This window comes from Poeciliopsis prolifica, unplaced genomic scaffold, assembly GCF_027474105.1.
Source record: "Poeciliopsis prolifica strain line A6 unplaced genomic scaffold, Auburn_PproV2 SCAFFOLD010, whole genome shotgun sequence".
Classification (NCBI taxonomy): domain Eukaryota; kingdom Metazoa; phylum Chordata; class Actinopteri; order Cyprinodontiformes; family Poeciliidae; genus Poeciliopsis; species Poeciliopsis prolifica.
The window spans coordinates 13484580-13506183 of record NW_026562385.1 but is presented as its reverse complement, the minus strand read 5'-3'; the positions used below and the strand labels follow the sequence as shown (position 1 = coordinate 13506183).

The following is a 21604-nucleotide window of genomic DNA, read 5'->3' as shown; positions in this document are numbered from 1 at the left end:
AACGTACTAAACCTTTTTCAGCCTCTGCCTCATCTGGATAATAAGGGGATCATAGCAAAATACAAAAGTTTACATGTCGCCCATAAAAAGGCTGGATTTAGCTTCGGCCAAACTTCTCTTGTTTCAGAGACGTTCAGTCACTAAATTTATTTCTACTCTCTAAATGCCACAATAACGAGGGAAAGAAAATGTCAGAGTTCAGAATTTAAATTTTACTACATTTCCTCAGTATTTCATAGCAATGTCTTTGACTTGAGTCAAACATGTTGGGTTTTCTTCCATAAGCTTTTCCCTTGTGGCCCATTCCTCCTGACAGAGCCAGCGTTACTGAGTCTGGGTTGTAGGATCCACCGACAGCTTCACTCCAGGATTGAGGTCAGGACCTTGTGATGGCTGCAGCAGACCGGACTTCTTGTTGAAGATGAGATCCTTCAAAGTTTGCAGCAAGATGCTGCAGATCTTCTACCTGTCTGCAGGAGAGTGTCATCTCTCCTGCCATCATCTGTTTGGGCAGCAACATCAGAAAAAGGGACCTAAAAAACTCAACAACCTGATTAAGAAGGCTGGTTCTGTTCTGGTTCTGGTTCTGTTCTGGGGATGACTGTGGAACCTCTGGAGATGAGTATGTAAAGAAGGATTCTTCATAAAATCAAATAAATTATGGAAATCACTGAGCATCCTCTTCATGAGACTGTCTTGAGAAAACAGAATATCTTCAGTCAGAAGCCTCTTCAGATTCATTGTAAGACAGACTGCTACAGGAGATCCTTCCTGCTAAACGCCATCACCATCTGCAATGACTCGTTCAGGAATTTGAGTTAATTACTATATTGATCCTAAATTCCCCTTTAGGATCAATATAGTATTTTTGAAAGTGAATTTGAAGCAGCTTCCAGTGTCTGACTGATGCAGCTCAAGGATTCTCTTCCTGATATCTTGGCTGATTTCTGTTGACTTTCCCATCGTGTCAAAACAGAAATACATTCTTAAAGTCTATCCACAGGTGTTCCTCCAATTGTCTCAAATGTGTGCAGTTGACCTATCAGAAGTCTCCAAAGCTATGACACCATTATCTGTGTTTTCCCTCGTTGTTTAAAGAGACAGTAATCAATCTCCAAACACACTTCTGATTTTGTGAAAACATCAATAAATAAATCTCTGACATATTCCTCCTCTATTCTGGCATTTAGCAAATATAAATAATTATGGTAATTCTTACTGACCTATAAGAAGAGAACTTACTAATGTAACTTCAGACAGCAAGAAAGAAAAAAGTGTGTGTGTGTTTTTATGTGCTGCATGTAAACATCTGGATTCGACTGTACCAGCAAAAGATGAGAATGACCCACATGTAACATAGCAACAGCTTACAGGAGTCATTCCTCCTTTGCCAGCACAACTTCAGCTAGAGAGAGGTAACATGTGAAAGCACACTTAGGATGAAAAGGCTCAAGTCAAAGTCACACGCTCCTCACTGAGCCTACTTACAGTCTCCCATTTCCCAGAGGGAGGCTTGCGCACAGAAACACACTGCCTGCTCTTTCACTCCAGCAAATCTCAACTGATGTAATCTCGTGCTAATCTTACCTCTGACACTTAACTCTTGGAGGTGTGAGTTTTGCTGCCTCACATATTTTGCTGCATATTTACGCTGAAGTCTCCAGAGTACAGGAGGACTCATGTTCAAATGCGGCTGCATGATGTTTCCTGGAAGAGCATTTCAACTATGACCAATAATGTTTCACCTTACCCAGCGACACGTTTCACTTAAATCCTGATTTTAAACTCAAAATTCAGATTTTCATATTATGAGCTCAAAATATAGATTTCTATGAAAAAAGTTGTAATTCTTAAAAAAAAAAAAAATTAAAAATCATCTTCATGATGCGAATCACCAAAAGTTCTTGGTGACTCACTAAGTATAATATTGATAAAATGTTTTTAATTTAAAGTAATTGAATCCTTGCCTCCTAATTACACTCCCCTAAGTGAGAACAGAAAGCATCAGAGGGGCTTTATTATTTATTAAATTATTATGATTCACTAAGCTGTAACACAATGTTCTCCACTGGAGCAGATGAGTAGGCTTCGCATTGTATTATATTGAACAATACAAATGCATTTTTAATTAAAAAACACTTGATGATGATGACATATGATTTTCCCTCCTCCACCAAACTCCCTTGGCATTCAAGTTTGTGGTTGAAACGTGTGAAAATATCAAAATGTTTATGGGCCATAAATACTTTTGCAAGGCAGCGTAGATGTTTCGTCTGATCTTTTTCGGCCAGAAAAAGCTGGAAGCCGAGTTAGCATGAAAGCCCGCTTCGGTGACAACCAGCGACTCTGTGTTATTTCTATCACCTCTCTGTAATTCACAATTTCAAAATGCAGAAGAAAAACACCAACAGAAGCGCGATGGCAGCAATCCACTTCCTGTCAGCGCGCCCGATGCCGCGTGTGAGACAAGTGGGAATCGGTTACCTGGAACAAAGCTTCCCTGGACCACATCTTTATATGCCCACCAACTCTCATCAAGCTTGGATATGATAGGCTGAGCTGTGAAGAGACAGAAAAAAGAGAATGTGAGGTTTTTAATAAGATCCTTAATGACTGCTCAAAATTCTCTTTCATATCAAAGCTCTTTTTTTTTTAACTCCCTGGCAAAGCAAAAAGAGATGAATGCCACTATTACAGAGAAAACATGAAGGCAGCTGTAAGCAATGATTAATATTGGATTTGAGGGTAATGACTTCAAATGCAAATTATTTGATTAAAAATAACAATTCTGATAGTCTCCACTGTACATTAGAAGAGGGTGTTTTCACATGTGTTTTCACTAATGTCACTAAAAGAAGCCACAAGTTTATTGATAATATTCTGCACCACAAGAACCAGAAATGTTATTCCAAATTGAAATACCTTTGATTTCTGAATAAACGCAAAGATGAAGTGCCGGGTTTAGCATGTCACCAAAATACAAACTGCAGCCTCTGCAGTGTGAAGAGCTTTGCACTCCCCTGTCACTTCCTCTCCATCCTGATGCAATCTGTGTGTGTGGAACTTCTGTCACTGAAAACTTTTGCGGCTCAAGAAATAAATCTGGGGAACCAATTTAGACAAACAGAAATGTCATTTCTGAAAGAGAAGGCTGGCGCTGAAATGAAAACTGAACTCGGCTTTCATAAATCTTAGGTGTGTGCTACATGGACCGCTCGACTTCAGGCAGCGTCACCGAAAGCTTTTCATGGGAAATCCTCTTCCCCGTGAAAGACGGGAAATGAACAGGCTTTCTACATAAAGTATATAATTTGATACAGCTCTAGTGTTTGTATGTTTGTGTTAGTGCTGCATTAGATTTGACTCCAAAAGGGAGAAAATGGATCTATGCTCCACTTGAAAGTGGAGAAATGAGTAGCTTTTTGCTTCTTGTTGTGTGAGTGGAAACCGGGGTGAGCCCACTGGTTCATCTTTGTGTTTATTCAGAAATCAAAGGTACTTTATTTTGGAATAACATTTCTGACTGCAAAGTGAAAAACAAAAACAAAAAACACAGACCAAATGAAACTGAGCTTGATTCTACAATTTTCAGTCAATATTCAATGTTTACTTTTATTGTATTTGTGAAAAAATAAACCAATTGTCAGTCAGTCAGTCTGGTCCAGAATCAGGTTACAAACTCAGTTGGGATCGTTGCTTTTCCCCTTTTTAAGACAATTTCGCCATGAAAATGTGTTGTTAACATTTATTGCCATGTGTGATAACTTTTCAGTCCACAATTTGTTAGTTATTTTACAGATCTGGGTCGAGTTTGACTCAACAGGTGAAAGAAAGAAACCAAGGCAGAAACCTAGAACTGGACGGATAGATTAGTCAAAGCTTCATCAAATGCTGAAACACCAGAGATTCAAACTTCTGTTGCCTCTGGCTGGTTTACAGTTCAGACCAGAACATCAAATATAGAGACAAAAACACGTTTTTTTCTCACTGTCTGAAGTTAAATCTGACCAAACCTTCTCTTTTTTCAAGTAGAATTACCAAAACGATTTCTATTGCCTAAATGCCAGAAAACACACTTTTTTTTGTAACCTTAACTGTCTGTTAACCTGCGCGACTTGGGTCAAACCTTTTGGGTTTGGGTTTGCTTCAGGCCAAATTTCCAGCAAACCAAAAGCTTCTTGAAGGGAATCAAGATCGTTGGAAAACAAACTCAAAGGGAAATCCAACAAATACTCAAATGTGAAAGTGAAGATTTGAAAAAGACATTTGAAAAATCTACCTTGTATTATTTTGGCATTTAATAAATGTCCATGTTGTTCATCCCAACTGCCCTAAAATATCAAAGTGATTGATTTATTCTCAAACACTGAGAAAAGAACAACTATATTTCTATTTCTATATGTATATATGTGTGTGTGTATGTGTGTGTGTGTGTGTGTGTGTGTGTGTGTGTGTGTGTGTGTGTGTGTGTGTGTGTGTGTGTGTGTGTGTGTGTGTGTTTAAATGGTTTCTCTCACTCTGTAATAATGAAAATAACCTGTGTAATTTTTTTTGTAATTATGTGGAGTCTGGACTCATCCAGTGGGAATTCTGTCAGCTGATATGAAGCCCAAACAGCTGCACATCTTGTATTCATGAATTATATATGTACTGTGTGTGACTCGCCTGTTCTTTGCATTATGAGCTGTTTTATGCATATGCATGCGCTGTGAGTGTGATCAAAGTGTCGGCTTATGGTGTGTGAGAGCGCGGACTCGGGGCTCCAACTCAGCCCAACACGTCCGGACTTGTTGTAATCCACAGTCTGAACACCAGAGAAGAAGAAGAAGCTGACATTGTGACCTGAATGGTAGCTTCTATTGAATATGAAGATATTAAATGGACATAAACACAGACTTTGTTACACAGAGTGCGTTTATTATTATTATTATTATTATTATTATTATTATTATTATTATTATTATTATTATTATTATTATTATTATTTGTTTTCTGCATGTTCTGTGTTTTGTTGTTGCTTGTTTGCTGCTCCATCAGATGGTTCTGGTGAATGATGGGAGTTTCCTTTGCGTCCTTACCTGACGAACTGCAGATGATGCACATTTGCGAAATCAAACATAAATCCCAAATGAAACGCATTCTTCGTTTAATTCCTGCTCATGTCCTGTCGCTGCTGCGGGATCGCGCTGGAAGACCACGCGGGCAAACTTTGCACATTGTCCCCGGGTCCCCGGCTCCGTCCTCCGGCGCGGCGGCGAAACGTTCGGAAGCCTCGGAGCTCCGGAGCGGGAGATCTCCTCCCACAGCGCCGTCCTCCTTCACACGCCGGTGCGTTGCCCAGGCAACATTTCTTACTCTGTATCTTTATTTTATTTTTCTTTCTTTCTCTCTTCCTTTCTTTTTCCCCCCACTAATCTTAGAAGCGTGTGTGCTGAAGGTGTCTGTCAGTAAATGAAGCCGTCAGGACACCTGCGCGCTGAGCTCCGCTCGGCTCCGCTCTGCGTGGAGATGATGATGATGCTGGCCGGGAGCGCGCAGCCGCTGTGGACGCAAAGCCCGAGGTGAGGAGAGCGCACAGACACTCCGCATGTTCATCAAATGATGTCAGGACGGATTCACTGAACTGACCATATGTCCAGAAAAAAAAAAATCTAATCAAATCAATAAAATGGCGAGACAATCTGCTTTTACTGATTAAAAGTGCAAAAAGGGACAAAACAGTTCCAGTGTGTCACTCTTACTGCGAAACTGCATGTTACTGGAAAAACTCCAAATCCTCCAGAAATCAAATCGATATTAATCTGACATCCTGTGCAGAAAGTCCCTCTGCTGAGTCAGTTTCTCTGTGGACTGAGTGGGGCGCATGCAGATGGCCTTGGTGATGGTTTGGCTGCTCTAACCTAAATAAATACCTGATAAATCTCTACCGTGAATGTCGCGCGCCCTCTGCTGTCAGCTTTGAGTAACTTGTTGAGGTCCATAAATTGAAGTTGAACAATCATTAAATGATTAGTTAGATGTGTCGTTACTTAATTTGGTTATGAAACAACTGTATTAGTATGTATTAAATATATCATTAGTGAACAATGTGAAAAAATAGTAATTTGATCTTATAATATTTAAATTGATTTTATTTCAATTCACAAAAGACTCTCATCTCAGTGCGACGCTGGTAAAAACGTTCAAGTGTTAATAGAGGAGCCATGTTGAAGGTGGACATCAAGAAAAACTATTTTCTTAAAGTGATAGAGGCCCAATTTCAAGGCATTGAACCACAAAGTCAAACTTCTTTTAAGTCAAGACTGATATATGCAGATTTTTTTAATATATGTACATATAAAACATCTGAAGGTTATTTTTTGTCTGTGCTATAAAAGGTACAATGTGCCTGGAAAACACGCAGCACTGCCCCTTTAATTCTGGTCACCCTGCACGGTCTCAGAGTCCACAGTGGACAGTCAGTCTTCTCCAGAGCAACATGCATCCTGGTCCCCTAAACCTCCATGACCCACTCGGCTCCTGGTTTCCTGCTAATTGTCATAACATTTTACTCAGCACTGCGCTGGGTAAAACAATATAAGCCTCTGTATTTGTCATATCCAACCACTATGAATAAAGGTCAACAAGCTCTTTTAGCTTAGGAACAAATAATGTAACATCTTAATGTGATAAAGACAAACATTACAATCTGCCAGCAATCAGAGAAAGTTTTCAACATGATATCAGTTTTTGAGCTAATAAACTGACATCAGTGTGAAAACCTTCATATAAAGCCAAAGCAACAAAAATCAAAGAAAACATGTCATAAAAATCCAATATGAGTATGTAATGTGAAAACATTTCTTAGTATTATACACTCAGATCCTTAACTGCTGTTATTCAGTATTCTTTTTTCATCATCTGTTTGGACGACACAGTGAGTTTTCAGATTATACATTTATGAGCTGAGAGAGAATCTTGGATCCTTTTATCTCTCTGTCTGGCTCATTTTGCTCCCCTGCACCTTCACACAGACTCATTTGCTCATCTTCCTCATTCGACGAAGAGCAGCTTTCCTCATCTCTCTCAGCACAATCTCCCTGTTGTTCTTCATGTTAGCTTTGGCCGTCTCCAAAAGGAAGTTAATCTTCTCTTGACTGAAGGGCAGCTGGAAGGTGGAGAACTCCTTCATCCTCGCCTTGACCTCCTCTGCATCTGCAGAAACAGAGAGAGACATTCGATCAGCATCCTTACCTTCACCTTGAACACTATGCCTTGCTTTAGAGGACGTTCACACAGATGGAGAGCTGAAATGATGCAGAGATCGTCTTGTCTACTAAAGACCTGCTCTGGAATTTGACAAATGGTTCCGGCCACATTTTGCCTATTTAAAAACACAAACTTCAAATGTCTTCGATCAGAATTTTATGTGTCAGACCAACGAACAGCGATACTTACCTGTGAAGGGGGAAGGGAATTATACAGGGTATCTTAAAATGTTTTGAAATAATTATAACTTGAAAATTTGCTTTTGCAAATCTGAAATTGAAGGATTTCTGAAACACGCAATGGAAACAATCAAGAGAACATTCCAGGCATGTTTTTCAAGAGGGAATAATATTATAAGATGATGTAAAGCTAAAAAACAGAATCAATTTAATAGAAAAAACATTTCTTTGTGGAATCATCATTAGCAACTGCAGTTCCTTCCATCTACCTGCTTTCCATTGACAGATGGAAAATTTCCACATCCATTCAGAACACCTTCTTCCACATGTTCTCTATGCGCCTTACATGGTTTGTGGCAAACTACACAAACCATGTGGGACTTATTATGGCTCTTTGTTTAGGCAGAGGATTTCTTCTTTCCACTCTTCCATGAAAGGTGCAGGTTTGGAACGAGCATGACTAATAGGGAGGAGAGTGTAATGCTACTAAACTCGACTAATCAGTTAAGGCTGACAGATCAAACCTTTGCAGTTTTGCTGGTTGAAAAGCGGCATGTAGATGATGGTCGGCTCTTTTTCTTTTCCCTCAAACACGTAGCAGTCCTTCGGCCAGTCACTCTCCTCCAGGATTTTATCATCTATCTGTGGGAAAGGTTTATTCACTTCAGCTGCATAGTTCCGGGCAAGAATCAGCGTCTGCAAAAGGAAGCAGGAGTAGAAAGATCAGTGGCTCCACACTGGGCCTCAGTGCTTACAACTTTCATGGCCTTTATTTTTAAAAATCTAAAAGATTTGGGTGGTTTTAGACAACTTCAGAGTGTGGATAGGAAGAAACACAATGTGATATTACCAAATCTACATTTTTTCATTAATGTAAAATCGCACCAAAAAAATAATCGTGTTGTTGTCACAGACCAGGCAGTTTAATCCACAGTGACCCTCCTCACCCACATCTGCCATGTACAGGAGCCCTGAAGGGACAAACCACTCTCCAATTTATGAACACTTCCAGCGCTGTCTGGTTCCCCAGTAGTTAGAATCCTATGAAAAGTATGCACAGCTTTGCTGTTACAAGATAACTTCTTTTCTTTCTTTTTTTTTTACTTTTGCTTATACATATATTTTTAGTTTTACTGTAATCTCAGTTCACCATCTACTATCCCAGCTGTGATCCAGTCCATTCTCTCAACTTCAAGCAACCTATCAGTCGACTATGATTTTATGTTTTTTCAAACTCCACATATAAAATGTTTTCTCAGCCTGACTGCAGCTGTACACTCATTAGATTTGCTCTCTCGGTTTTCAAACATGAACACTGGTTGACAGAAATAAGTAAAGCACTATGATTTTAGTGCAAAAGAACTAATATTCTATGTTGACAGGATTGCTTCTGTTGAGGTGAGTGAACTAGTGTGTCTCTGGCTCCATGTCCAAACATAATTTTTGAGTATACGTGTTTACAAGGCTGACAAATCAGACATCATTTCTATATCCACTTCCTGCGACGTTACACTTCTGTGTAGATCAGAAAAGCCATCAGACTTTTACAATTCTTTATCTTTGGGACATCTGGAGAAAGTGTCTTATTTTGAGCTGCCAGAATATGCTACATATATCTTCCTAGACGGATTCACATGACATTTAACGGTGATTTTGAGCACCTCAAACATAATTCCAGCACTAGACTCTGGTGCAATGATGAGGTCGATGTCTCTCTTCTCTCCCAGGAATGACGGGTAGGCCATGTTGATCAGCAGCCCTCCATCGATCAGGTGAAATTCTTCTTTAGTCTGGAGACAATCAGGAACTGAATCATCTGTGAGAAACAGAAGTTGAGAATTTGTAAAAGCCGAGTTTATTAGTACAACAAGTTTCAGCAATGAGGCAGTTCAGTGTGCTTTGCATCATAAAAACGTCATACAGTAACCAATTATAACAGACATCAAATATGATATCTAATATCAATGTTCCAGTTATGAATCAAAGGCAACTCTGAACAGGGCCGGTTTTAGTTTCCATTTTAAGAAACTCCGTGTTTCGTAAAGAGATAAAATTTCAATTTATTTAAAAAATGCTGGATAAACCTCAAAGGTAGCGCAAACGTTTCTGTACCTCAAACTGTTTGGGATGTAAGTCAAACTCTTTCAAACTGGAAAGAGTTTGTTAAGATGTGTCTGGTCTGCAGCACTCATCAGGCCTTCCACAGATTATTTCAGTCAAATTCAATTCTGGACTCTGGCTGAATGATTTTAAAACGTTGCTTTTCTTCTGGTGAAGCTATCATTTTGTTGAAACACTGGTTGTGTCTTATAAAGAATGTAGCCAAATTTTACCTGAACAAATGCAAAAAAATTCTCTCTATTTTTGCTGAGATTATTAAATATTTTTCAGCTTTTTCTGGATTTGTCAAGTGGGAGACAGTGTTGATGAGTACACTGAGGGACGAGTTTGCTCTAAAATCTTTGACATGGTGTCATACAGAGTTATTTGTAATAGTTCTCCAACCTGATGCATAAAGATTTTCCACAGTGAGTCTGTTGCAAAGTAAATAAACATTTGTGGTGGGAGCCTGCAGTCCTGTGTGTCTATCCACAGGTCCGGGGTCCAGATAATGACGTCACAGAACCTCACTTGAAAACGTCCAACCGCTTTTATTTTTATTTGTTTGTCTTAATGCAGGCTGGCTGAACATCTGAGCTCTACAGGTCGGTCCACTCACTCTGGAACTGATAGAGGAAGTTGCTGGTTGTTCCCCACTCCCACTTCAAAATAAGAGGAAGGACTTTCTTTGTAAGGATAGAAACTAGAGAAAAAGCACAGAAACAATGTTTTGTCAAATCAAACTTTTCCTTCTCTATTCCTTTCTGTCCAGTAACTCCTGCCTGTGCTTCAGGTCTATGAAACACACACCTGATGTTTTGAAAGCTCCATCCTCCAAACTTTGGCCCCAGGCCTCCACTGCCTGCACCAGGCCAAGGCCCCACTGTTGGAACAGACTTTTTCTTTCTTCTGGACTCAGAGACTCCAGCAGAACTGACTCATTATGATGCACCTTGTCTTGACAAAAGCATCAGAACAGGCATGGTAAGAAATAAAAACAAGAATGTGCTGCATCAATTTCCTGTTACAAATCAAAGAAAGATTAGTTCTTCTCCAATCAGCACTACCTGCATTTTCATTGACCATGTATTACAAAAAGAAATTTGCTGAATAGAAACACACCAATTTAGAGAAAATTCAGATTTTTCAATAAAAGGCATGAATTCATACCATGCAGGATTTTCTGCAACTTGTCAAGCTCAGACAGGGCAGTAGGATCCTTAATGGTGCTTGAGGTGAGAGTGATCAGGTTTCTGAGCACGTTGTACACACGCAGGTATTCCTTGGTTACATCATCTGCCGGCACTGAAACAGAAGCACAAAGAAAAAGAGTTAGGTCAGAGAGCCAACATGAATTTACTAAGAACATGTTTCCAGTGGTGGTTACCATTAAGCCAAGGAGGGATCACATCCCTGATAACTTCCTCATGAGGCCAGTGCACAGCCGAAAAACCCTGCACAGTTAGAAAACATATATATATATATATATATATATATATATATATATATATATATATATATATATATATATATATATATATATATATATATATATATATATATATATATATATATATATATATATATATATATATATATATATATATATAATATATATATATATATATATATATATATATATGAATGAAGGAAATCATTTGTGGTCATGCTAGATGCTACTATTTTTTGCTTAAATATGTATTTTAGTAGTTTTAGGACAGGACTTTGTGCCTGCCATCTGTTTTAAACTCACTGGTTGTTTATATGGTTTTTGTATTTTATTTATCACTTGGAAGTGATAAATAAATTGCATTAATTGCATCACACAGATAAAGGCTGTTCTATTCTAGTTTAACCTCTTTCTGTCTTCATCCCTACTAAATGTTAATGGATACAAAAATAAATTCTCTTCTGGAAAAAAACAATTGTTGATCTTGTTTTGTTTTCATGTCTTGAGTTTCTGTGTGTTTGACAGGATGAAATAAATGTTTTTTAATTATAAGTTTGATCTTTCAGTTTGTTCTTTTCATGACTACTGCAATTCCTTTTTCCACACAGGGCCAGATTATTTTAATAAATGACATTTTTAGATATAAACTGGGTTTTTTTGTTTTGTTTATTCAGGCTATCTTTGATATTGAAATTAGTCTGATGGCCCTAAATGTATGACTGGGACAAAAAAGCAAATATTAAAAAGACTGTAAGAAATCGAATCCTCTTTCATGGAGTTGTACTATTTACATATATAACTCAGATGTGTGCAACTAGAAATATTGACAACCATCCAAATAGCGCTTTGTAACTGAAATGTTGCGCATGCAGGCATTGTGACGACAGTTGAGTTTGGATATAATTCACAGTGATTGTGAAGCTCACCCTGCAGCCTGATCATGTCCATCTCTGGTTTCTTCTCCATCAGCTCCCCGTTGTGAAACTTGCTGCCCAACAGTGACGTTTCAACAAAGAGGTTCAACTCTGTGAATCCTGCCTCATGAGGGCTCACCTCAAACCATTTACCTGACGAACAGAGAAAACCTTTAACTGTAACTCTTTAGTTACTGTCATAAACATGACATAACACCTGCTGTGAAGGAGTCTTCATGAATGTTTATGATTATAGTCATGTCAGACTTATGCACACCCTGTCAAATAAAGTGTCACCCTTTTGACTTTTTTTATGTAAACCCCTCAGCTAATGCAGATGAAAGTATGTACCTTGTAGCGGCCCATGAGCGAAGCAGTGTTTCTCCAGAGCACAGTAGACGGGGTAGGGGTTGGTGGCGTTCCTGCTCGCCTCCTCTGACAGACGGCGTTCATCCATCTGACAAAGTACAAGATGTTTCTTTGAGGAATCATCACATCGGATGAATGTCTGAGCTCCAAGCTACGTCTGTTCAACCTGTTTCATGATGCCAGCAGAGGTTAGAACCCCCCAGATGTCAGTGAGAGAGAAATGCTCCTCCTTGGACTTTTCAGCCAACCAGGCCACAGCGTGCTCCAGCTCCACCCCAGGACCCAACAGCCTGGACAGCGCTTCGTCCATGTTGGAGCTCCACTGTGGGTCATTGTACAGGACGGCCATGGACCTGACAAGATGAAGAGGGTGAGCGTCAGGCACCCGGGAGAAAAAAAACCTTGTGCTGAGAAATGTTTTAAAACACCAAAATATAAATAACTTATATATCTGCATTTAATATCAGACTAACAGCTGCCCTCCATTCGGTGCTCTTAAATAAATTGTTTTCTACATGAAACAATGTTTAAATTTGATCATTAACTAAATCATGGAAAGTACATGACAGAAGCATCAACTGGCCTGGGAATGCCCCCAACATTCTCACTAATACAGAGAGGTGAGATTTGTGATGACCTTGCAAATTCTTGACCAATTTTGGAGTTACATAGGGGAAAGGTTTTGGCAGAGTCAAAGGACCTCATACTCATGATGTCAGACGGTGATGTGGAAGACGCCACCATCCTCTGGTAGCCATCATGAGGCTGTAAAGCCGCTGGCAGCTCACTGCAGGGACCACTCCCCTGATGCCGTTAGTATTTCCATTATGTCATTCATCGTTATCCAGAAAGGCCGGCTCTGTGGGCATGACCCTGTTAGTGTCACTGACAGTATTCAGATTAGCAGAGTGCCATCAATCAGGTCTATGGATGAGCAGAAACAGATGGTGTTTGAAAGCAGGACGTACAGGAGCCAGATAGCACTAAGAGCCTCCTCCTGGCTGTGATTGGTTGTTTCTGGAAGCAGCGTATTTCTGCAAATGGCTGTAGGACCACAGGGAGGCAGAGGAGCTGGACTGTCTGTTTCATGTTATACTGTCAGGACATGGTGGCAAGCGCATAAAAACCATACTTTTCTAAAAGTTATGTACTGCAGTTTTAAGTCTGCTGAGAAGTGAAATGTGTCCCTGGTTGTTCAGTAAAGCTTTTCTGTTTTTCATCTTTGTTTCTGCATTGCTTTTGTTCCAGTTCCATGGAACTAGCTTGTTCCAACTTTCAATTACTCAGCATTTGTCCAGCATGTAGTGTAATTATGGCTAATTTGTTCTGTTACCATGTTGACCCAGAAACTCCTCCTATGTAAAGCAAAGTGTCCAGCATGGCTTCCTTTTCCAGCTGATACAGGAAGCCTGTCAGACTCACAGCTGCCCTTTGACCCCCACCAGAAGCCACCAGGGCAATGTGAGGGACGAAATCCTGGAAAGAGAAACCAGAGATTTAGACAAGATGATTGCTCTAAATGCAAATTACTTCAAATTAAAAATAAAAATGTTTCTTTATTTTAGAATGAACCATGTCCTCCACTAATCAGAATGAGCATTAATAGACCTTTGGCAAGTAAACTGGATGAACAAGGGCCAGAAAATTGAGACTGCAGGATTTTGTGTTTGACGAAGACGTGGCTGAAGGATCTCTGTCTTTCTTATTCAGCTTTCTAGTCATATGAGAAGAGAAATGGCAGAAGCAGGTGTATTAGCAATATTTGTGAACAACACAACCAGGAAATAATGTTTCTGCACCCAGGAGTTTGAACTCTTTCTTCTACTGCCACAAACAGCTTCATCTTCTCTTCCTATAGATGATGAACCTGACTGTGTCAGACCTCATCTCGCTGCAGTTGAATTAGGTCTCCCTGTGGCTCGTTGTTTGTGCTGTCTCTTACCACACAGACTTTAAAATTGGCTCAGAGTTTATATCTTTAGCTGTCTTTCTATCCTGCATGAAACCACTAAAGCAGCTACTGTTGGCCATTAAATCATCATGTTTTCTTTGACATAGAAAGTTCCCCTGAACAGGCACATTGGTGCTTTCTGTGTATTTCTCTGTCTTCTCAAACTCCCAGTCAATAAAAAGCATGACACACGTTTGGAGGCCTCAGTCTGTGATGTGGCCATCGCATGATGATGACCCTTGTTGCATGTCTTCCCCTTCTCTCTTAATCCACTTTCCTGTCTGACTGTCATATAAAAGCCAGTAGAGCTGACAAAACCTTACAAAAAATAAAATAAAGAGAAGTGAAGACATGTCTTTCTTACCGCACTACAGTTGATCTGCAGATTGTTCAATGCCTGTAGGACAATTTCTTTCCTCCTGTCAATGTATTGTTGTTCTCCAGCACACAGAGACGGCGAGTGACGGACTGTTTCCTGAAGACAATTCATGACAGGAGATTACCAGGTTGTTCTAGCGAGTCAACAAATACGATTTTGGCTGAAGGAATGATGAACAATACAATGAGCCTTATGCTGCATGTCTTACAGCAGAGCCATTACTCCCCAGTGAAACAGCGCAGGTACTAGACTAGTTCAGACCTGTCTCCCACTGAAAATGTCTGCTTACTGTGGTTGTGCATCAAGAAAGAATGAGAAAGAATCCCACCGATAAGATTTCAACAGTTATTGCTCCTAAATGCATACTGAGTGTTGTTAAAGGAGATGTAGCACAGCAGTGAACATGGCCCTGTCCAAACTTTTACTGAATGTTTTGCAGGCATAAAAATCTAAATGTGGTGTTACACGTCTTTGGTATTGATTGATTTCCATGAATTGAATTGCATTGAGAGAGTTGAGATTTGTTCGCTTTTATTATTTGCCACTACTTTTGTTCCCAGAGGGAAAAGCTCACTGCGTCGTAATCTTGTTTTTGGAACATTATTTAAGAATTGCCATGTTCCAGAATGACTTTTTGTCCAAAGGAATTTATAGGGTGACCCAGCCTAACAATGATCATTATGCCTGTGTTTTTATTACTGGAGAGACTGTTAGCTGGGCTCCCGGGAGCTGCACATCAGTTTGTTTATCTGGACCATTTACAGTTTATAATTGGACAGTGTGTCCCAACTCCAATCAGATGACCTTCCTGTCTGGCCTTCGCTTCTGAGACCTTTTGAGTTAAAAGATGCAAGGAGAAACCCATTCCCTTTTTTTTTTATCTAGAGGTTGTAAAAACAGCGAAGGGGCAATGAAAACTCATCAAATCAAAAGACTGCCTTCAAAGTTTTGTTAATTTGAAGGTGTCAATAGCATATGGTCAAATGAATGGACAGAGAACCAGAGCGGTGCATCACAGATGATGTGTTTTGTAGATTTTGTGGACAGCATTCCATATTGTATAGGGACAGCAAGAGTGGATGAGTTATGCAAATCTAGGTGTAGTACTGGAAAATGAGTTTGTGCTTTTCCAACTCTTTCTCTTTGAAAGCTTTTACCAAACTGAAATGTAACTATGTGGATACTGTTACGCGACAAGTACTTTGGCAAATGGATGATGAGGCAGTTGGCTGGATTACATTAATGACATAAATAACTATCTCTTAACTTTTCTGTCAATATTGTAGGTGATGTCAGCATTCAGCTGTCCACATCCTTACTCTGTTGAAACCAGAAAAGAAGAATTTGCGTGTTTTTAGCCACTTAAGCAGCATCTGGATGTCTCTCTGCACTCCGAGTTCAGCACGTCCCATCCTGGACTGCTAGTGTTCTGCCAAAGTATTCTCCTCCTGTCCTGTGAGCGAGCCGCGGCAGAGCAGAGCGAGGCTTCTCACTTAACAAGGAATTCTCAAAGTGTCTCTGACCAAGGAGCTCAGGCCTTGTTTATTCATGACTTGTCACTTGAACAAAACTTATTCTAGTGGGATTTTAATTGCGTTTCTTATTCGATGGAAGCACCGTAATTGTTTTTTTTTTTTTATGTTAGTTGAATATTGACAAAAGTTCCCATTTGCACTGGGGACACAGCTAGTTTGTCTGTCTCTAAGAAAGCAGAGGGAGCTCTGTTATATGTACTGTATCACCTTACCTGAAGAAGCCATGAGGAGATGAGTAGTGTGTGGCCCGAGCCATTGATACATTGATCCAATATTAATGCTGTTTAAAATTGGCAAATCGAAAGTTAAGACTCATCACTCCAGGCATCATTTTTCAAAGCTATTGTTGAACTCGCCTCCTCATCCTGATGCTTCATTTGGTGTCCAGCATCTTGTCTTCCACATGTAGAAACCCAAACTCATCGAGTTGCAAACGTGTGATTCGCTCCACGTGTGAACAAGTCCCAATTTACAACAACAATAATCTCATACCTGTTTGCAAAGAGAAAATCTTTTAGTCTAAGATGGCAGACTCTCTCTGATTGTCCCTCTCTATTGGACGTTTGCATTTGGTAAATGTAGAACTCTTAGTACCAAGTTGTGTTGGTACTAAGTCTGTAGGTTTGTAGTTTGGTTTGTTTAGTTTTAGTGAGATCTGAAAAATGACACATACGTATTAAACTGGCTTTTCACCATTTCACAATCTGTTGAGTCACACTTCATCACCATCAGCCTGTACATTATCTCTGTGAAAATAAATAAACAGTGTAAACAGTAAAACACTCTTTTATTAAAAAGGTACTAAATTTAACTTAATCATTTCTGATTATATTCTGTGACACTTCCTGTTTAAACCTTCTTGAACAACGTTTAATCTTACAACAAATTGACCAAAAACATCAGTCAGTCTTTTGAAAAAGGTCTGAAATTGTTTTTGAAAACCTGTGAATACATAATGATGATTAAGAACATCTTTTTACCGGGATATGCTTTATGTACATGTATCCTCACATGATGTAAACTGGAGCAGGTGAATAGAAACTGATATTACCACTACATTTTAACTGCAAGTATCTCAACTGCATAAAAACAGAAGACTCGACAAAATGATAGTCAACCCCTGCAAGAAAACGCTCTATGAAATGCAAATTCTGGATTTTTGACCAATAAATGTCTCACCTCAGAAGCTGTCACATTTCCCTCCATGTTGTCCACTGCCTGCAGTGCCACTCCGGAAATCATCAGGCAAAAACAAAACCCTAAAGCTGAAAAACCCGTATTTCCTTTCTGTGCCTGCATGCCGGCTCACATACATGCATACAGATAAGGCTGCAGATTCTTCCTGCTTCTCTACATTGACCGTAATGTCTGAGGAAGTTGCACAACAAAAGAGATATTTCATCACCTGATCTCTTCCATGTGTTGGCAATGCAGAGAAACAGTTTCAAATGTAAACCAGATGTTTTGAGTCAAAGTAGAAAGTAGCAAAAATGTCTGGGATCGTTTGTCCACAAAGTGTCCTTGTTTGGAACAAAGATTTGTAAAGAAAACAGAACAAATGAAGAAGCACTGCTGTAAACAGCTGATAGCACAATGGGGCACTGATTCTTTACATCCTTGCATATATTTTTTAATCTATGCAAAATAAGAATATATATATATATATATATATATATAAGTCTGTAGTCGTTGGTGCGGCCATCACAGGTTCGAGTCCCGGCACAATGACCTTTGCCACATGTCTTCCCCCTCCCTCTAGTGCTTTATTGGACTTTAGCTCAAATAAAAGAAGATTTTGATTGTCTCCTGTCCACTAAGAACACACCTCAAGTTCCTCATTAAGTTTTTTTCAGCAGCAAACTGGAGTCCTCTTACCTCTGACATGTCTCCATTGGTTTGTGGTGCCAGAAACACAAAGAACTGATTCTTGGTAGATCATAGCAGCACTGGAAACACTGGACCTGGTTTGATGGAATAGACCTAAACCTTACTGACAGACAAACAACAACAGAAATAATTATGGCAGCGAGCCAAAGGGTAAACTTGTCCTAAGAAGTAAGAAATAAATTTCAAAAAACTGTCTGTGAGCAGGTCTCCTCAAATTTGTTCTGCTCTTTCTTTCAAGATTTTGTTTTTGTGAGGACATAAAATATGTAGGGTGCCATGCAACAGTGAAAACAACAAAGATTGTAGGCTTTATGAACAACAGAACATGCTAGACAATTATTACTGCTATGAATATAAAGTCTTGTAAACAGAGAACAACACAAAGTAGACTTAATCATGAAGTGAAAGGGAAGGAGACGTTTTCAACAGTCACCTATACTTTGTGTATATCAGCTTATTCTTCTAAGGCTGCAGGGAGTTCTGGAGATTTTCTCCACTAGTAGTTTGTAGAGGAGGTGAGGTGAATCCAAACTGCTGTGAAACGTCGTGTAATTAGCAAACGGAGATTCGTAAGAGAGAATAAACTCTCTTACGAGAGAATAAACAGCAGACAGAGGAACCCAGCAGCAGGGTCAGAAAGATGTTTGCTGTAGGGTTAGATTCAAAAACAGTATCCCAAGCTTTGAACATCTCCCAGTTCAATCCCTCATCTGAACAGGGAGAGAGGACGGACCACCCCTACACCTGCCGAGGCGCCAAGACATGTAAAAAGTTAATCTTGTGGATTTTTTTGGTGTGGAAACTGTTGCCTTACATCTGAGGGAAGGATCATCTTTGCATGACCTAAAAAATCATTTTTAATATCTCTATTTTTCATATCAGCTCCACGAAGCTTCCTTAAGCTTTAGGTTGTTTCTGTTTTTTCCATTTTGTCGGTGTTGCCATGAATCAAGGCATCATGAGGCTTTTTTTACAGACCACTGAAGTTGCTCAAATAGAGCGGCTAATCCAAGATGGCACATCGACATGAGTGGTGGCGAGAAGATCAGCTGTGTCTCTCAGCACAGTGTCCAGGGAATGGATTAGGAACCAGGGGGCCGTAGGAGGATTACAACCCAGCAGACCCTGTGGAGAAAGTTATGGTGCCGGTAACATCCTCCAGCTGTTACCATCCCAGATTGTTTGGCTTGTTTTCCTGATGTGTTTCTTAGTTCCTCTTTTGCTTATATAAGCCTTGTTTTTTGTTTTATTTTAGTTCAGTCCTTTTGTGGTTTCTCCAGCTTCAGTATTTTGTGTGTCTCATTTTGGTGAGATCGACCTTGTTCCTGTTTTTCTTAATTTGTTATTTCTTAGTTAATGTATTTTTTATGTTTATTTCCCGTCTCCAGTCATTCCTTCTGCTCCAGTTCAGTTAAGTCTCTTAGGTCTTGTTGTTCTTTCTCAGACTCATTTACTGGTTCTCTCCCTCGCCCCCAGTGTCATCTTCTCTCTTTCTCTCCTCACTCCTCCAACTTGTTAATTATTAATTAATCATTTCCTCCAAGTACCTAAACTCTTTTTCAGTAACTCCTCGCCGGGTCCTTCCATTACTTCCTGTCCTTTCCGTGTTCTAGTCAGTGTTTGCTTTGTGTTTGTTTACCTTTACTTGGATTTTTTCATTTATTTTCCTGCATTGGTTCCCTCTAGTCATTGTAAATTTGTTTTTTTGTTCATTCATTAAACCTTCAAATTCACTTGCTGCCTCTGTACTTTTGCATTTGGGTCTCACATCAAACTTCCTTCTCATCATGACACCAGCATGACCGGTTTGGAGGTGGGTCAGTCATGGTGTGGGGAGCTTGTACGTGCTGAGTTGAGGGCTATTAGCAGCAAGTACACAAGCATGATTGGCAGTGCTAAGGCCTTTCTCCCGGATCTAACTGGTCGATTCTGACCAGGCATGGTCCTTATGCGGGTAGCAGTGGGACGACAGGAAGGAGGTCAAGACACTTGATTGTTTTCCCAGATTATCCGTCTCAGATTTTAATATCAGGACAGGGACAGTTTTAACAAATATATCAAATATATATTTTTATGAAAGGAGCGACTGCAGCTTCAAGGAAAGCGAAATGCTCAACAATGGAGCATCTAAGGTAGTCTTAAACTGCTGAGGATGGAAGGCTGTCCATAAAACCATTGTGTGCCGATAATGACAGCAAGGATCATAATGTGCACAGCTATTGCTCAGTTTAATGAGTGAACTTGGAACAACAAACTTGAAGCACAAACAGCAGAGAACACGTAGTTCCAATTTTAAAAACCAGATCAAAGTCAATTCTAACAATTAGTCTGAACATAAAATAGTCCATCTATGTCTGTCCTTTACGCCGACATAGCTTACAACCATGCATTAGCTTCTACTGGAAACATTGTAACAGACTCAAATTAACTAAAAAGAAAACACACCTCAACATGGCCTGAGTGAAGCTGTTTCTAATCAAACTGGCATAAAACGAAATGGACATCAATTAGAGTGGCTGGTCTTAATATTCTGTTATATAGTCTAAATGTTAGCTTTGATATAAGAACCCTTGTTGACAACATTTAGATGACACACTTAAACCGATGGATTCTTCTGGGTTTAGCACCAACCTTCCCCCACTTGTAAGAATCTTAATCTGCAACATTAAACAGCTGCAATAAACAGATTTATAATATAATACACAGGAATAAAAAGCACCAAGTCTGCCTTCTGTTCCGAAATGCAATGATCACCCTCTTCTCTGTAATGTGTGGAGATGAGAACTGAAATGAAGCCATGGTGTGAAGACATGCTGCTCACCTCCACATACAGACATCTGCTGTCCTGTTTGCCCCTATAAGAGAAGCAGCCACTGCAGGCAGCATAAATTAGATATCACTTTTTAACAGAACCTCAGCTGGAAAACGTCTAAACGCTCCCCTCTGAACTCATCAGATGTAATAACTTCAACGAAACAGCAGAGGTCTATGCACTCTTTGTGTTCTGTGTCCTGCTGTAATATTCAGAGAATTTGTTCAGAGATGTTAGAAGCTGAGTTAATAGTCTCTTTATTTCAATTTTCTACTTTGAAACTATTCATGCTATAGACAAATTTTACATTTAATCCCACAAAGGATTGTTAAAGGACTGAGTGTATGGCCAGATTATGAACAGTGAAAAGACTAAAAACCCACAATGGAGCTAAACGCATAAACGGAAAAACAACAAGGGTTTATTTTTAGATGAACTGCACGGCATGAAAAGGAAAAACTGTCACATTTACACTGCAGTGGACTTTCTGACCAGCTTCAGCCAGCATCTTCACAGCATTTTGTTTTTTCTTCTTGCTTCAGCATTGAGACATACATTAAACCTGTTCATCTCTGAAGGCATGGTTAATGTCTGACAGGAAGAATTAAATGTATTGAATGGCCTGGTGAGCCACCGTAAATGAAAGTCCAATAAAAAAGGACTTCCATGTACTTTGAAATGAGCTGTAACTTGGTAACAGAGACTGAGAAACATTAATCCCATTCTGTCATTTATTTCTGTCTACGAAGTCGTATCCCAAACTTCACCCCTCAGCTGTAG

The 21604-nt window shown here is 39.6% G+C and overlaps 2 protein-coding genes across 2 annotated transcripts in view; both read right to left on the bottom strand.

Annotated features, from left to right (window-relative positions):
• The window catches only part of LOC129363531 (carbonic anhydrase-related protein 10-like), a 70577-nt gene extending 65047 nt beyond the window's left edge, over window positions 1-5530 (bottom strand). The window contains exons 1-2 of the mRNA XM_055035660.1: window positions 5079-5530; window positions 2485-2559 (exon numbers count right to left, since the gene is read on the bottom strand). Coding sequence (XP_054891635.1) covers window positions 2485-2559; window positions 5079-5139 — 136 coding nt within the window. The 5' untranslated portion in view covers window positions 5140-5530. The remainder of the gene's footprint in view (window positions 1-2484; window positions 2560-5078) is intronic.
• Window positions 5531-6132: 602 nt separating this feature from the next.
• On the bottom strand, window positions 6133-17628 carry LOC129363530 (cytosolic phospholipase A2 gamma-like). Its single transcript, XM_055035659.1, is given in 14 exon segments — window positions 6133-7194; window positions 7952-8123; window positions 9089-9243; window positions 10147-10230; window positions 10338-10484; window positions 10698-10832; window positions 10915-10957; window positions 10959-10981; window positions 11904-12044; window positions 12243-12348; window positions 12427-12613; window positions 13594-13736; window positions 14576-14686; window positions 17305-17628. Coding segments are annotated over 14 exon segments (1746 nt in total). The 5' UTR covers window positions 17425-17628; the 3' UTR covers window positions 6133-7015.
• Between the last annotated feature and the right edge of the window lie 3976 nt (window positions 17629-21604).